General features: G+C 34.9%; 1 protein-coding gene across 5 annotated transcripts in view; it reads left to right on the top strand.

Annotated features, from left to right (window-relative positions):
- Positions 1–18,314, top strand: part of ASCC3 (activating signal cointegrator 1 complex subunit 3) — a 260,015-nt gene that overhangs the window by 77,992 nt on the left and 163,709 nt on the right. For 4 of the 5 annotated variants that reach the window (XR_774729.1, XM_010573372.1, XM_010573375.1 and 1 more), the window contains one exon: positions 13,677–13,841. The exons of the other annotated variant lie outside the window; for it this stretch is intronic. Coding sequence is in view for 3 of the 4 variants with exons in the window: in XM_010573372.1 (XP_010571674.1) it covers positions 13,677–13,841 (165 nt within the window). In the remaining variant the exon portion in view is untranslated. The remainder of the gene's footprint in view (positions 1–13,676; positions 13,842–18,314) is intronic. 5 annotated transcript variants of the gene reach the window in all.

The following is an 18,314-nucleotide window of genomic DNA, read 5'->3' as shown; positions in this document are numbered from 1 at the left end:
TCCTGTATTTGTTGAGATAATTGTTCCTAAGGGTCAGATTAATCTATTTTGGCTTTAGCCATGTAAAAGCTAGGCAGCTAGTCTAAACTGGTTGCACAGACTTTTAGGGAGAACACTAGAGAGAAAAGACTTCTAAGGCTGATTCATGCTAAGACAGATGAACTGAACCAGCTAGAGGGAACCTAGAAAACTAGTTTAGATGGTGAATTTCTAAATTAGCAGGTAAGATAGGCAAAATGAATCTCATCCATGGTGTAGAGTCTTGAAATTGTATTACTGACTTTCATCCATTAATGCATCTGTTCTTTAACTTATTAAAGCATTTTTAAATTCTTACTCCATCCTCCAATGTGTTTACAACTCCGTACAGCATAATAAAAATTGAAAGTTTAGTGAATATAGTCTTTAGTTTATCATTAGGATTACTCATGAAAATACACAATAGTATTGAGGTGGATAGACTCCTGTGGAACTCCATTTGATTTGATTCTTCCATTACAACAGTGAACTGTTGGTATTTCCTGCGAGTGCTTAAAGGATCCTGCTGAAATCCAAAGGGTGTGATATATTTTAGTTAATGTAACTGGAGAATATAAATCTGACAATCAGACTGTAGGTTTGTTGCAATCACCTTCAACACTCTATCTTTAATATTAGCATACATTATTTTCTCTGGAGTGTAGACTTGAAAGCAAATTTCATGAAACCACATTTGCATGAAAGCAAATGAATTAGTGTTTGGGTTGTCATTTTGTAAACAGATGTCACAAAACTGGCTTTTAATGCAATATCTGTTTAACATCAGTATCTCAGCTGAGCCAAGAAACCTTTTTTCATCTTACACTTAGTATGCCTCTGAGTCAGTGATTTGCATTGATTCTCAAAAAAACCCCCCATGACTTGGTCCTCTCACATAGAAATCTGTGAAGGAAAATATAACTGTTGAGTAAAGGTGTGTTAAAAGGGATATTTGGAACAAAATGTCACTGTCACAATCTGGTCTTTTTTCACATAATATTGGGTTAATCCATGTCTCGGGTAATGCTTTACAAGACTAGAACAGAGGGGGGAAAAATGATGAAGGACAACTGCTTCTTGAAGAAGAGCTCCTCACTTTTAGAGAAAAAGTTATCTCCGTGTTCCAGAGAACAGGTATTTGATCACTGATTTTTTTTCAAGTACCAGAGAAGGGAACACAGACTCTCTCCTGCCCCACTCTAGCTAATCTTAAAATATAAATAAATAAATGATGATAATTATGCCAACAAAAGTTATTCTGAAGTGTTTATATTTACAGTTAATGAGATATATAGGACCATTGTGATGAGCCTTGTAAGTGTGCCAATATAAATGCTTTGGAAAAACTGGTGGCTGAGGTAGTCTCTTATCTTTGTCTCCGGAAGTTGTGCAACCCAGCCTAAAATTTCCCTGTAGAACAGAGGAGGAAAGACTTTAAAAAACCCTTTTCCTTGCAGCTTTGAGAGAAAAAAGAAAAAGAAAACAAACCAACCAAACAAACATTAAAAACCCCAACCAAACAAAACCCCCCACCAACAATATTATGTTTCTCAGAAATGTCAATGTTTTTCCAAAAAATGTTCTTATACTTAGTTTTTCCTTGTAAATTCTTATCCAATAAACAAGCTATCAACGTTAGCCCAAATATTGCTATGATGATGTTTAAAAACATACACAAACATACTCTACACTCATGTTTTGTTGTTATTCTACTGCATCTCTGTTCTATATGAAAAAAGGGGCTGGGGGAGAAGGAAATGCAAAATAACACTGGGAAGACTTGAAAACAAGCAGGCTGGATGCAGTGTCTCAAGAGACAGGCACTTGCTGAAAGTTGTCAGATCTGATTAAGGGAGCTATTGGTATCAATCAGACTTGACAGTAGTATATCAGAGGTTAGTATAACTATATAATTAGTGAACTGATTAACAGCAAAGAGGAAAAGAGGGTAATGTTTTGGATCAGACTCCTTTAAAACATTTAGATCATTATTTAAACTTGAAGGCTGAGTGGCTAATTATATATTTTAGAATATAAGAGCTAAATTTCGCAAAGCATGCAAGCTGTTCTTCCTCACTATGGTTGTTAAAATAAGGTCTGTACTGACTCTAAACAGACTGGTTTTTCCTAGAAAAAAAAAAAGAGAGAGCAGGTGCTCTTACCACATTACTTCTCAGTATAGCTATTGTGATCCTAACGTATATTGTTTTCCATAGTTTCTCCTCAGATTAATGTAACTACTCCACATGTAAAGCTTTATATTCTTTTAGTAAGAATATAAAAACTTCAATACTTTCACAGCAGCAACAAAAAGGAATTATTCTGTCTGATTCATCAGCCTGACTGGTTGTATCAGGTTTGATTCCAGTTTGACTCTGTCAGAGTCTGTTGTATTGAGGTTTAAAAGTAGTGTTGGAACTTAAAAATGAATTCTGTAATTGCTGGGACATCTAGGACTCTGCTGGAAGCATAAAATTTTAAATCTTAACATACCAACTTAAATCTGTTAATCATAACTGTGAAACTGAGTATACAACAAATAAAACAATATTGAAAAAAATCTGTTCACCAGTACATGTCAGATATGTCGTAAGTATCTTGCTCTTCTAAGGCAGTGTGCTGATACATTGCAAATCAGTTGCCTTTTTGTTAGGTTGAGTAGCTGGGTTCCGTAAAGGAACTAAATCATCATGAGGATTAAGTTATAAAATAAAACATGCTGAACAAACTTACATTTCTTCAGTTAAAAATTAATGTTCTATTTTAATGAGTTCTGAGTGGCAGCTGTTACAATTTTTGTTGTTCCCTTGTTGATTTCTATACCTATTGTTGATTGATTATTGGTGTTAACTTCAGTGGCTTACTAATTGCTGCTAATATGCATCAGTGTAATGCATCTTTGTAAGTCTTTCTAACATGAAAAAATCTTTTACATAGATACTTTTTGTAAGTATAGTCTTATTATTGAATGTTTCTAAGCTGATTTTTATATATATATACACATATATATGTATATGTGACCCTGTATTGCCATTACTTTAGACTGCAAATACATGTTAAGACTTGATGTAACATTCACCCAAATGGCATACTGCTCATCTGCATCTCTTTGTATTGTAAGGAATCTGCTTTACTGGAGACATAATTCTGTTTTAACTGTGTAAAACACAGCATCAGATGCTTGTCTCTCATTTATGAAAAACAAAATATTTGTATTCATTATTCATTACTTCCTACCTTCCTACCTCAAATTCTTGTTTTGAATTGCTGCCCTCTGTTTTAGTCTCTATATGTTTATTCCACTCCCTGCCTGAGCTCCAGCTCACATGAGGTTTTGTGAAATGCTTGAATAAATCATACAGCGTAAGAGTGCAATAAAAAGAGGAATAAAAACAGCATTATGAAAGTGACTTGTAGGCTGCTGCTCTTGCAACATGTTTTGATGAAGTTTTTCCTCAGAGAGTGCCAAAGTAGTAAAGTGTCCCTCATGGAGTGTGATATCAGGTATCTAGTATTAAAATTTGTGAGAAGCTCCAAAGCATCACTGATTAGAAGGGAAATATTTCCAAATTGTACAAAGCTCCAGCATAGCAGCTCTCCCTACAGAATTGCAGAATATGCTGCATTCCAATGAGAGGCTGCTCTGGGTGGATGTGTGTAGTTGCGTGCAGTTTTCTGTGTCTCCATTTCTGCACAAGTAAAGCTCTTGCAGTGAATTTGCTTTCAGAACAAAGCACCAAGATAAATAGTTATAGCATGAACAGAGTAAACTGTGTAGGTTGCCCATGCGCTTTTGCCAAAAAGCTGTCACATGATGAGGAGTGCTGGCTAGTGCTGGCTGTGACTGAGCAAAGCTTCCTCTAGGATCAGCCACGTATTCTTAAATGCTGTTTTCAAGTGTGGTAAGGGGAAATTATAGATGTGTGTAAAGGAGTGGGAGGAGAAGAAAGGAGACCAGTAGCAAGGTGAAAACAATAAAGATGAGGAAGTTCTATTAACTGAAATCTATAGGAGTAGATCTTTGAGAGAGTGTCTTTGAATGTTGACAAGAAAGCAGTAGTGGCTAGACCAGAATTCTTTATTGCTATCCATCCATGATGAATCACTGTGGTGGAGACAAACTTGCTACAGGCACTAACATAGAGGCTGGTTCCATGCTTTCCAAAGCTTTTAGATCTTAGAGCTTGTATCTCTTACATGAACTATATTTTTTCTTTAACTGTATTTACAAATTAAATAGGCCTTAGCATTGTTTCTTCTCCAACATCATCAAGGCACTTCAGAAAATACTACTTTTTGTAAATTTACTGAATTGCTATACTTGGAATGATGCTTTATTTCATCACATTTAATTTCAGTAGAAGAATTCTTTTTAATCTGCAAATGTTGAAATAATTGCTAGTCATATATAATCATTGTTTTATGTTGTTAAAAGGCAAATTTCTGAAATAGCTGACATGCATTTTCCAATGGAGTATATATATTTCAGTTATTTCCAGGCTGTATTTTAGCTGTTTCAGTCTCTTTACCTCTCTGTAGTTTAGACTTTTTTATGCTAACAACAAAATGAGTAAATCCAACATCATTGGTCATTGCACAGGAGGTAGCCTTTAGAGGACAGATGCTTACATAGCCACAGGCATCAGGTGTTTTTTATAATAAGATTTTGTTTTCTTTTTCCTTTCCTAAGGATACTGAAATAGTAAGAGGGTTACTTAATAGTAAGTGGGGAAGGTACAAAGAATGTTAATGCAAAATGAAAAAGAAATGGCTGTTAAGAGGGTAAAGTAAATAAAGAATGAAATTACAGTGGAAATGTGTATTTCTTGTTGATATAATGAATACTTTGAGAAAGAATATTTTGAACTTCACAGAGAAAGATAACATAAACAGAGTACTTGCTGTTTACTTAGCAGCTATTCTAATGATTTCAAAGCACAGAGGAAGCAGTACTTTCATACAAGGTATGTTAAATATGAAAATATCTCTGTTGTGCTGCAGGGGTGCAGTGACATATGGTCATGAAATGTTTGTGGATCTTGATCCAGCTTTGGGAAGATAATTTCATTTTAGAAACTTTCCATAACAAACAAGCTTTATTATTGTGATCATTTTACCTCCACAATATTTTCCTCATGCAAAGGTCTCTGGATTTGTTCATTATAATCTTGAGCTTATTCTACATTTTCTTTCTAGAAAGAATGATAGATATTAATGCCCAGTGTATACAATAATATGAATTCAAATTTACAGATCAAGTGTTTGATAGTATGTGTGTGTACCATTGTATGTATTTTCACAAATCTGATACAATAAAGGCATACATATTTACAATCCCTGTTAAGGAAAGATGCCGAAACTACATGTTAGTTCGTACTAGTTCTGCTCTGCTTACAGTATGGCAGCGGGCAGGCTTATTTCTGGAATAGTGCTGATACTCAGAATATCAACACTATCCAGTCTAAGTACAAGGTACTTTTCTACCTTTTACGTTATAGAAAGCTACGTAACTGCATATTAAAATACTATGTGCTCATGCACAGGGCATGGGGGTAAACAAATGCTATACTAGAAAGGACTTGCATACTGCATTTATCAGTGCAGTATAAGAACCTGTGTAGTAAGGTTCTTACAGCCCTACAGGATGATGATTTCATGGAATCTATGATGAGCTATAGGTGTGTTGTAGTATAAAAATTTTGTGTACCATAGCAGAGTACTTACCTGTTCCTGCCTAGATGAGAACAAAGTCTGTTGCTGTGGTTGGTTCTTTTAAGTAATGGTCATGGCTAAATGTTAAAATTGACCACTGTTGATAGTGGTTGTTATTCCTGATGACAGGTATTTGCTGCTTCTCTGAAAAATTCCCCAAAACATTGTTTTCCCTACCTTCTATGAAAACTTCTACATGTAGTTGCACCCTAGGTTGCCATCTCTAACAGTTCTTGGCCTAACGTATGCATGAGCCTACTAAAAAAAAAAAAAAAAAAATCAAACATTTTAAGTTACAATGATTCTGGGAAACACTCTACATAAAGAATTACTGCTCATAATTAATTTGTGAACTCAGTAGCTGGAAAATTAAAATGGGAAGTGAATGCTTAGCTGAAGATGAGTGAAGTGTTTGGGAGATGGAGCAGCTACTCTACTTGTGCAGTTGTAAGAGATTTTCTCAAAAGATTTTGTTTCATACATCCTGTTTTGGTCCTTCAGAATTTTGTACACCTTTTGCCATCTTTGTTACTTTTCTATTTGGAACTTATAATTTGTCAATTCAATTCAGGTTAGTCCTCTGGGATTGTTTTACTGGCTAATTCTAGTGCCTGTAAGAGTGGCAATTCTTCATTTGGACTTAAAATCTAATGGTTGCTACCAATTTTGTAGTTATGCAAAAGCTTTTACTCATACTAATTTTGTAAAAATTATTTTATTGAACAGCTCACTGGCGGCAAGATCTACTTTCTGAATGGGGATGATTACAGCAGACTAATTTTCAGTTTTACATTCCTGCTGTTTGTTGGGAATGTTTCATTTTTATTCTCAAGAATGTCCATAAAGACTCTGCTGTAAGAAATTTAACAATGTCTTTCCTTTGTAATAATTTCATCAGTTCATTCAAAAGTCTTATATTTAAATAAAAGTTAAATTCTGTTTATCATGTGCATCAGGAATAAAAACTTATAAAAATCTGAAGAGAAATTGCCAAAGGTATGATTTGGCTTGTAGGGTGTTTACTCAGTCACAATATGCAAACTTATATAAACCCATTGTCAGTCCCAAAATTTAGGTTGTTATCAGGTCTGATAAAGCAAAAACCTAAAATGAGAACATTTTTAAAATTTGCAATGCATGGCTACTTTACTAATGGTGCCTTACTTTCCAGAAAGGTTTGAACAGATGTAAGGTAGATTATTTTGGGAATCCACATTTAAGATAACAGGGCGAATTTAATTTACTAACCCGAAGATTCACAACCAACTGTTCTCCCTCTTTTTTGTAATCAGAATGGTATGTTGTCTAAAACAAAAATGGAACACCAGTCCCTTTTTCCTATTATCCCAGTTGATGTTTAACCTGAGATCCGAGTCAACCAGTTCTTTATACATTTTGGTTTGACAGTATCTGGCAGATAGAAAGAATGACTTGGGTCTTTTCTAATTGTTTTCTGGAAATCATAGTAATTATGAAATTGAGAGGGAGGTTTCTGGGTTTTGTTGTATGTGTGAAAAGGACAAAAGGTCAGATAAGTGGCAGAGTTACTGGGAGGCTGAAGTGGCTAAAGAGAGGAAAACTGCTCTCAAAAATGGTCTTGAAGTTAAAAGCAGTGAATTTTGTAGTATGGAACATTATAACTAAATATTTTGTGTAGTTTGTTCGGAAATATTTTCACATGTGGATTGGACCTGCGGGAGTGTCAATATGAGGAGATTACCATAGTTTTACTAGCTTCAGAGTGTGTGCACAAATTACTCAAGCAGAAATCAGATACTAGTCATGTGCAAGATGTGTTTGGGAGAGCTTAAAGCAGCAAAAAATTTGCAAGCGAGCTATTGAAAAGGTAAACCTGCAGGCTGTGCCAACTGCTATAAATTAATGTTGGACTCTAAGAAATTAATGGAAGATCCTTCGATTTCAGTGAGACCATAAGCCTTTTCAGACTAAGAAAAACCCTGAACAATAACAAAACCCAGTATTTTTCAACATGTTGATCTTCTGAAACTATGGTGAAAACGTAACTTCCTCTTACCATGAATTCTGGCTTCTAAGGGGACAGAAGAGAAACTGACAAAAACAGTTAGCAAATCATGCAATCATAGAAAATTGCATTTTCACAGTCACTCAAAATTTTGTCAATTGATGTTGAAATTATAAGATAATGTCGTCCCTTTTGACTTTATTTTTCAAAGTGAAGTAATTCGACTTTTTTGTTTGAGTTCTTACCTGAACATTACATAAAGTAATGTAAGGGTATGTTAAATAACCCCAAAGCTAAATGAAATAATTTGGGGTTGAAAGATTTTTTTTTTTTCAATTGTTATTTTTTTGGTATAGAAATTAAACTGAGCAGCGGTTCTCACCTGAGACAGAAGACTTTGTGATAAGCCCATGTTTTCCCTAGAAAAAGCCATTGTGGAATAGTTACTAATGATAATCCAAAAAGCATTGGAAAAGGAGAACTATGTGTGTGGAGAGAAATTTAAGTTGACAGTAAAAATACTGACAGTTAACCCATTTCTATTCAGCCATACCCTAATACAAAAACCAGATTGAAATGTCTTGCATGAGTTGCAGTTCATTAAGCAAATGTGACACTTTATTTTCTAGCTATTTCAATACTGAAAGAGGTGAAGTGGTGAAATAGCAATATAAATGAACATGCTTCTCAGTGTGCTGATAACTCAAGTCAAAGTAAGAAAAGAAAATATTAAAAAGATGTTTCAAGACTTGGTTACTGTGTCATTCCCTTGCCCCCAAACAGAAAGCAGAACCTTTTGCTGAATCTTGAGTTGTGAGTTTTTAACTTTGTGGATAACATACATTGTCTCTGAAAATTAATTATAAAAAGAAGTGCCACTACTGCATTTAAAACTAATTATGAGATGGATCATAACGCTCCTTTTGTTTATTATTTTAATTGAAAAAATAATCTGTAGCTTTGTTAACATTTGCTGATAGTCAACATTTTCTTTTAGCTGATATTTTTAATTAGTACTTTATATATTTGAATTCAGTTTATGGTTTGAGACTACAAAGCTGATTTGTTTGGGGTTTTTGGGAGGAATTTTTTTCTCAACTGTAATTTCTATCTGTAAAATAAGTATAAGAACCAATCATATTTTCTGGCAAGACATTCTCTGGACATCTCTGGTCTTACTATATGAGACAGTATATCAATTATAACTTTTAACTCAGGTCATTACTTTGAGTAACATTCCTGGTTTTAAATAAGATCAAAGTAAAAGACCATTATGATGAATATTTAGTCATTGCTCAGAAACAGAAGAATTAATGATACCATTTTAAATATATATTCTGATAACATGACTGACATCAAAAAAAAGCCTGCAATCTGAGCATTGCCAATTTAGATTTAGCAAATTAGCTAAGTAGCTTGCATTTGTAGTATTTCACACCTTAAAGTCTTAATATGCATTGCTAAATATATTTCCTCACTGCTTGCTAATTAATGTTCTGTGGAAGTACAGCTGCTAATTTTTTGTGGTTGACATGGCTCATTTTAAAGTGATAACAGTTGCATCTGTAGTAGTGTTACAATTCAGTTCATAAATTATGGTCATATGTTTTTACATCTACTATTTTGTAAAAGCATTTGAAAAATCTGTATTTGCTAACAAAATGCACCCAGTAATATTTTAGCAAAACATAGAAACACCCCACACACACACCACCGCTCTCTCAGTGATACTAGTGACTCAGTGAATCTTTCATGTGTTAAGTTTTAAATATGGCAGGACAAGAACATCTTTTTCTGTAGTATCACAAAGTCTTTTCAGGAGTAATTCTTGGTAATTAGTAAAGACTGATACATTCTAATGGTAAAATAATTGGACTGGAACAATATTATGAGGCAGTACAGGGAAAATATTTCTCTGAGGAGAATAAATAAATATTATCAGGATGTATCTTGCGGAGATCAAGTGAAAAAAAAAAGTATTCATAAATTCATGTGGTTTGTAAGATACATTTTCTTCTAATATTTTGAAAGAAACACAGCAGGATGTAAGCAGTACAGGAGGTTCCTAGAGTGCATTGCTGAGAACTTCCTTCTCCAAGTCATAGAGGAGCCAATGAGAAGAGGTGCTCTGCTGTACCTAATACTCACCAACAAGGAGGGGCTTGTTGGGGGTGTGAAGATCAAAGGCAAACTTGACTGCAGTGACTGTGAGATGGTGGAGTTCAGGATCCTGAGGGGAAGGAGTAGGGCAAAAAGCAAGCTTGCAGCCCTGGACTTCAGGAGAGCAGACTTTGGCCTCCTCAGAGATCTGCTTGGAAGAGTCCCATGGAACAAGGCCCTGGAGGGAAGTGAGGCCCAAGAAAGCTAGTTAATATTCAAGGATCATCTCTTCCAAGCCCGAGAGCGGTCCATCCCAATGAACAGGAGGTCAGGCAAAAATGCCAGGAGGCCTACGTGGATCAAGAAGTTGCTCCTGGTCAAACTCAAACGCAAAAAAGAAGCATACAGGGGGTGGAAGCAAGGACACATGACCTGGGAGGAATACAGAGACATTGTCTGAGCATCCAGGGATGAAGTTAGGAAAGCTGAAGTACAAATGGAATTTAATCTGGTCAGGGATGTCAAAGACAGTAAGATGGGCAACAAAAGGAAGACTAGGGAAAATGTGGGCCCATTGCTGAATGAGACAGGGGACCTGGTTACACAGGACATGGAAAAGGCTGAGGTACTGAATGCCTCCTTTGCTTCAGTCTTTACTAGCAAGACTAGCCTTCAGGAATCCCAGGTCCCAGCAGCTGGGGGAAAGTCCAGAGCAAGTAAAGTGTACTAGGATCAGGTCAGAGAACACTCGAGCAAACTGAGCATGCATACGTCCATGGGCTCTGATAGGATGCATCTGTGAGCACTGAGGGAGCTAGCTGATGTCATTGCGATGTCAATCTTGATAATCTTTGATCCATCACAGTAACTGAGAGAAGTGACTGAAGACAAGCAAATGTCATTCCTGTCTTCAACAAGGGCAAGAAGTAGGATCCAGGGAATGCCAGGCCGGTCAGCCTCACCTGGGAAGGTGATGGAGCAGCTAATCCTGGAAACAATTTCCAGCAACATGAAAGACAAGAAAATCATATCATGAGTAGTCAGCTTGGCTTCACCAAGGGGAAGTCATGCTTGACCAGCTTGATAGATTTCTATGATGAAATGACTGGCCAGGTAGGTGAGGGAAAAGCAGTGGATATTGTCTACCTAAATTTCAGTAAGGCGTTTGCTCAAATTTGGACTAGCAATTTTCATGAAGGTTTTAGAAGTCTGTGATAGCTCTCTGTGTCTGCTTTTCTTAGCCAGGGCCTTGAAGCATTATTCATAATTACTCAGTGTTTTTACCCTTTCCTTTGTGTAATTTCTGTGATAAGAAACTGGTTTTGGTAATAATATTAATTTGTACCATTTGTATACCTCACAGCACCACATTCGGAGGCCACCTAACCTGTCTTGATGTTTTCTTTTTTTTTTTTTTGTCAGTCTGGGTTCTAGTGCAGCAATCTTCATTTTTCTTGTTTGTACATTGTGTTCCCACAGATAATAAGATTTTGTTTGCGAAGAAAATGTCATGAATCACATATCCTGTTGGGTTTACATTATCTGGTCAAATCTGAGATCAGATACTGTTAGTATCTGGTCAACTCTTAATTTATGGGTTTTTTTAGTATTCTACCATGGCTGCTTAGAATATAGCAAATAGCAACTATATGAAAGCAATTGTTGTGTGTGTAAGCTTTTGTAGGGACTTACTAGTATTATATTTGCTGTAGAAGCGTTATCATCTATAAGGTTGAACTGTGTTTCATCTTAGTGTTTTATTTTTGAACATGTAAAGTTAAGAAAAAGCCCAATCATAAAACATGTTTGTTATGAAAGAACTGATAGGGATCAGATACATGTTTTCCTGTCTGATTGTAGACTCAATTCTTATTTGTGATGTGAAGCATGGGTTCATCAAATATTAAATGTTAGAATTTACTTATTACTGTTTGTTCTTTTTTTTTTTAAGTAGAATTACACAAAAATATTTATTGAGAGGAAAAATATGGATGTAATAGTGCTTTAAGAGTCAAAGCCCTTGATACTAAAATTTGAATTAAAATAAGCTTGGAATCAAAATCTGTTAGAAGAAACTAATCCATGTGTTTGGGGGGGAAAAGTTGGCAATTTAGGTAAAAATACTTCGTCAAATAAAGTTATACTGATAGAAGTAGGAAGTTCTTGTAATTTAGAATTCCTATTTTAAAAGTTCTATCATAAACCTAGTTTGGTCATCTATCTCACATTTGTTATATCTATCCTCTTATAGGATAAGGTAATTCAAGACTGTTGTGGTCAATGTCAGTAGATTTTTAGAAAACAAGTGTCCTGTTCTCTAGATGCTGTCACAAGTTGATAAGCTTATTTAGAAAAATGAACCACTTACAGATTCATGATCACTGGACTGTGTTTTCTTTTAGTATCGTGTCTATTTATCGAAACTGTTAGAAGTTTCCCCATTTTACCAAGTCTTAATATCTTTCAATGATTGGTAGTTGAATTTTTAAAAAGTTTCATTTCAGTCAAGATAATCAAACAATCCTTGTCGTCTTTCACTAATTAAAGGATTCATTTTGCTCTAGATATCACCTGAACAAGATTTGCCCAATGTCTAAACTTTTATATTGGGGCCTATGAAACAACATAATCTGAATTTTCATTTTTAATTTCTGAGTGATTTTCAACTGCAAAGTTACAGAGTAACCTTTATTTTAATAGTTCTAAGTTCTTTTTTTGTGAAATAAGTGAGACTGTAAGGTAAGCTTTGTGCCTGTCCCAGAAATCTCAAGCTTTGATAAATAGTGATTCATTAGATTTGTTATGAATAGGCAATAAATAATTGCCCTTAAATCATAGTCATGACTTGCAGGCAAGTTACTACTGAATTTCAGTGGATGAGATTCTGTTCTATGGGGGTTTTATACATAGTAGTTGGCACTTAAATAGGAAATTATTTTTGTTGAATAGTATTTGAGAAATCTGTCTTTCTATTTCTATTTGAAAGAGCTGCTGAGAATTTTTAGGGGGGAGGAGTGAGATGCTTTCTTTAGAGTGACCACTTTATGTCTGATTTTAAATTTAAAAGGCTAGTTTCTTGAATTCTTGTGTTAAGGTCACATGAAGTGACTGCTGAGTATGTTGTCATTGTGGAGAATGGAGGGTACTGCAATTGTTTGGCAATTGGAGATTGAACGTACCTCAGTTTTACCTGTTTGATAACCTATTACTTTGAGGTTTATGCAAAAAAAAAGCCATTGCAAGAGCATGCAAGAAATGGCACCTTAATAGAGACTTACCACAGACGTATCTACATGAAACAATAAAGTTTGGAAGTTACCTTTTCCAGTACTGGTGAAAGTTGTTTAATCTGTTTTGCCAGTGCAAGGATAGAGATACCAAAATGTACTACTTGAAAGTATGCCTTAGGGAGAAAGCATTTCATTGGGAACTGGGAACTATCAGCTCAAGCTTGGGGGGGGGGGGGGGGGTCTTGGGGGTTTCTGTGCTGTGGTGAAGGTTAGAAATATTCTGTCATGGACAACGTGGAACCCATATATTAAATGGCTCTCACAATTACATGAGGAGTTGATTCTGGATAGCTACTTAATTGTTTTAATGTAGAAAATCTGTACAAATGATGCACAGTAGCTTGAAGATGTTAGTTGATATTTCCATATGGTTTTCCATACTGAATCCTATTAATGGCCATCCAGCACAAACTGTGTCTGCCTCATAGATAAAGTAGGTAAAACTTAAGATAGCTTTGTTAAGTTCTGCATTACATTTACTCTGCTGCATATTAAAATACTGTTTTTTTTATAAATTTGAGTCTGGATTTTTCTTTGCAAATGCTTAATATTTCGCTTTTCTGCTTTACTAGATGCTTGTGACTACTCCAGAGAAATGGGATGTAGTGACAAGAAAAAGTGTTGGTGATGTAGCCCTCTCCCAGCTGGTAAAACTCTTGATTCTCGATGAAGTTCATCTGTTGCATGAAGACAGAGGACCAGTACTTGAAAGTATAGTAGCACGTACTTTACGTCAGGTAAGAGCAAAAAAAATCTTCAAAAGAATTTTATTTTGGTCAAGAATTGGTAGATTTCAGTGTAAAAGGAGAAATGCTTAGACAATGAAATCAAAATGCTTAGGCAGCTTACAATTTATTTTATAGCTGTTCTGTACTAAGAATGAAGAAAAGTTTTTTGTCTTCTACATTCTCTTCTGTATTACATCAACTATCAGATTCCTAGATGCATAATTTATTACAGAGCTATTTCTTATGATTTATTTGCTTAATATTAGTTTACTTACTGTACAAGTAACAGCAAAATTAAACCATTTTCAACAAATAATAATCAGGTTAATTTTTTAACATAACCAAAATGGAAAGTATTTTTTTGCCAGGAATGCTTATTTTTAATCAGCAGTTTTCCTAGGAATTTTTTTTTTTTAAATTAAGAGCAGTGTCTTAAATCTAGGTAAAACTTTCAGCGCTGCTAGAAAAATACTACGTAATTTTTACTTTAGTATAACTGGTCCTTTTTTTTTTCCCCTGTGCTTTAGTGGTACTTTCTAAATACCAAGATTTAAAATGGCAAAAGGAGAAAAGGATGAATATGTGGGGTTTTTTCTTAAATCTTGTACAAAAGAAGGATTCAGAGTTAGACAATAAATAAGATTGGTCTCAATGGTGAGATGTGCATTTACAAGAAAGATAAAGTGTGGAATTTAGGGATGAATAAAAAGGATCAAATTAGGATAAATAAATAATGGTAAGGAGAGGATGGAGTGCCATTCTTAATTTTTTTTGTCATGCAGAGCAAAAGTATGTCAATACAAATAATCTGTAACAAATTAAAAATAAACACAATTGGTATTGTTATGGCTCTATTTGTAGCATGTTAAATGTTTAAAGCCTTTTTGCTTTCAAGATGCTTTTTTCTTGATAAGGCTACACTAACCTTGTTAAGGCTCTCTGAATCATCTGAATCCAGCTCCTCTAAGAACAGAATAAAATGGATGTCTGCTCTAATGCAGTACAGAAAGTACAAAGTTCCTGTATAAAGAACAACATAAGTAATAATTCCTTAGAAGAAGCTAAACTTGGGAAAATTTTTTTTTTTATCGAGAGTAGGGCTTTGTAAAGTTTAGACTACCTCAGGGGCACTAAAGCTTAACCTGTTTGACATTGTATTTTCTTTCTTAAGTGGTTTTGATAACCTTGTTTCCTTAGGTGTCTTTAAAGTAACGAATCCCAGCTTTTAGCAGTGACCTTGATGGTCATTGTCTTCATGTCAGATTGCAAGACTCATTCATTTTTTAATGCGAAGTTTTGTAAGACTCGTAAGGTGGGCTTCAGTTGTCCGAAATAGATGTCTAGAGCCATTTTATCTGCCCTACATTATTCAGCTTGGCATCCTGTTTCTGCTTAATTTGGACACAAATCTCCCATACATCCTTTCCTTTTGTGTCTGTCAAGCCTGTGCAGCTAACAAGGAATATAAAATCTGAGGCAATTATGTCTTTGGTACTGAATCCTACCCTTAGTGCATTTATTGTAATATAGCAGTATCTTGCTTCAACACTCATTTTAAAAATAGCTCTCTAGGGTACTTTAATATTCTAGGATTTCAAGGTTTGTTTTACCTACCAAGTTGGAGTTTAATTCATCTGGAATTGAAGCTACTCATTTGTAACCCTTCCTTAAGTGAAACAGTTGGGAAGAAAAACAAAACGCAAATCTTGAAGTTAACTATCTCACCACCTTTCTGATGACCTTATTTATTCTAAGTTGATAAGAAAGGCAGTAATGGACACCATTATGAATCTTTACAAGAAGGTAGTTGAAGAGAGAGAAAATTTACAGTATAAAAGTACATTAACCCCCCCCACAGTTCAACAGAAACAAATCTACTTGTAGAAATATTTAGAATTATGCAGTAGAAAACAATTCCAGAAAAAAAATATTTTGAATTGCAAGCCTCCCAGAGAGGTTGGAGAGAAAGAAACAGGAGATGTTTTGTACAACTGTTTTACCTTTTTAATATGGAAACAAATAATAAGAGGGTTAGCTTTTAAAATTACACTGAAATGTTATACTGCAGTATCTAAGCCTGCAAGCATAGCTCTATGAAGTTTGCAGTATACATCCATAGCTAATTACGAAATTACTGGAACTTTTATTTGGTGATTAAAAAAGATACCATAAATTTTTATTTCAGAAGTATTTCACTGGAGTTTCATGAAAATACTATTACAGATGTTTTAAGTGTAAAAATATCACATCTAATAATGATAATGATATTTTGCAAAGAAAAAATATTTGGTTACATTTCTTTGGTTCTGTTCCCTGCTCTTAGTTCCATTTCATGCATTTTGATACAAATTCATAAATCTCCCTGGAGCAGGAACTAAACCCAGGATATTCAGTCCACCGCTGGAGAATGTCCTTCTGACTTCGATGATTCTATATGAAACATTAAGCTCCTCTCCAGCCCTTCTGGAAGTAGTTCTAGAATGTATTTTTCATTGATAGCTATAGAAACATCATACTCGTTCAATTTTCATGCACATAGGAGGTAAGAATAATTTTTCAGTTCTTAAAAACTGAAAAAAAAAACCAAAACAAAAAACCCATTGACAACATCAATCTAAAATATCCTTATGTCAACTGCACCACTGCAGTAATTGCTGAAATCAATTACCTGATTTGTATATTGGTTTAAGACATCAGAAATATTGACTAGTTTTTCCAAATTTGTAGTGGAGGGATTTAGAAAGTGATTAGAGAAGTAATTCAAAGAAGAATCAATTGCAGATTGGTAGTCACTAGATCAGACTGGGGGCTGTAATAACTGGGGGCTGTGCTGGCGAATGTCATTAACATTTTCCCAGTTTCTGTGCTGTCCTTTTTGGTCACTGTGGGAGACAGTGTATTGAAGTAGTTGGATTTTTGGTCTGACCTGGAACAGTCATTTCTTGTATCACTTCTAGAACAGAACTGTGATAATTCCTTTGAATACTACTTCAGCCTTTTCAATAAATCACTAATAGCTACTCTAATAATGGTGTGTACCTATAGTTTCATCTGGATCATACTTCCCTAGCTTGTATACGAAACTATCTTATGAGACAATGTCATGATTCCTGTGCAGGTCAGGATGTATAATGCAGTGCCTCTTACATTTTGCAGGGCTTGTTATCCTGTCTTATAGAAAAAGCATATCTCTTGTTTGGTTGGAGTATGTGAGGGTTGTTTTGCTTAGATGCTGGATAATAGAAAAACAGGCAGTGGAGGGGTTTGGGTTTTTTGGGGGGTGGGGGCGAGGGGTTCTTTTTAAGAATTAGTGTTCAACTGGCTACTTGGGCCTACAACTGTGCCAGAAAATAATGTTTTGAGATCTGTATTCAAATTCTGTACAAATACAGCTATGCAAATACATTCTTGAAACAGGAATATCCTGATGCATTAGCAAGTCTGTCCTAATCTGTACCTCAAATACTTGAATTATTGTTGTACTTTCCCCCAGATTAACACTGAATCACACCACTTACTGTAAGACTTTAACATGTTCATTTTAACTTATGGCATTTTTTTAGAATCCATTTTTTTTTAAACCTGGAAGGAGCATATATATTGGAATTGCTGACGGTTTTACTCATAGCAGAATGAACAGCGTATTCGTGCATGTTTGCACTTTTCAAATTTTAGAGAATGTTTTTGCAAGTGATTTAATTTGACTTTGCTAAACATTTTGGTGGGAAAATTGCTTTGAGCTCTGTTATATACTGTAGGTATAAGATCAAACAATTTCTTTGAATCCAATTTATAGCTTTGATGTTTAAAGTTTTAGTGTAGAGCATAATGCAGATGTAAAACTGAAATGTTTAAACTTTTTAATCAAACTTTCCACACTTCTATAATATCTACTGAACTTACTAACTTGAAAGAAAAAAATTGACCTCTTTTAAAGGACACTGAATTATTTTGTCATAATTATTCAGAGTTTTTTATGTCTTCTTAGCTGCTTACGGGTATTTTTTCACGAAAAGCATAGTGAATATTATACTTGAGTGATATGTGAGTTTTGATACCTTCTGTCAACTATGTGAATGATAAATTAAATAAAAGAAAATCCGTACTAAAAGATTTCTCAGATTTTGGGGAACCAAAGCTCTCATCTTAGACACACAAATATTGTTCTCATCACAATCTCATTCTTCAAATTAAAGTTTCAATTGCTTTATATTTTTTTATTAGATCAGCAAAGTTGCTAGATAAATAATAGGTGGGACAACACAGCAGGACAAACAATCCAGGAGATTCCTGGAGTGCTTTGATAAGAACTTCCTTCTCCAAGTCATAGAGGAGCCAACAAGGAGAGGTCCTTTGCTGTACCTCATACTCACCAACAAGGGAGGGGCTTGTTGGGGATGTGAAGATCAAAGGCAGCCTTAGCTGCAGTGACCATGAGATGGTGGAGTTGTTCTCCTTCCCCTGGAAGTTCTCACGTTTCCT

This window comes from Haliaeetus leucocephalus, unplaced genomic scaffold (genome assembly GCF_000737465.1).
Source record: "Haliaeetus leucocephalus isolate CR32 unplaced genomic scaffold, Haliaeetus_leucocephalus-4.0 Scaffold384, whole genome shotgun sequence".
In the NCBI taxonomy this organism is placed as follows: domain Eukaryota; kingdom Metazoa; phylum Chordata; class Aves; order Accipitriformes; family Accipitridae; genus Haliaeetus; species Haliaeetus leucocephalus.
Note: the sequence above shows the minus strand (reverse complement) of the source record. Positions and strands in the feature narration are given on the sequence as shown.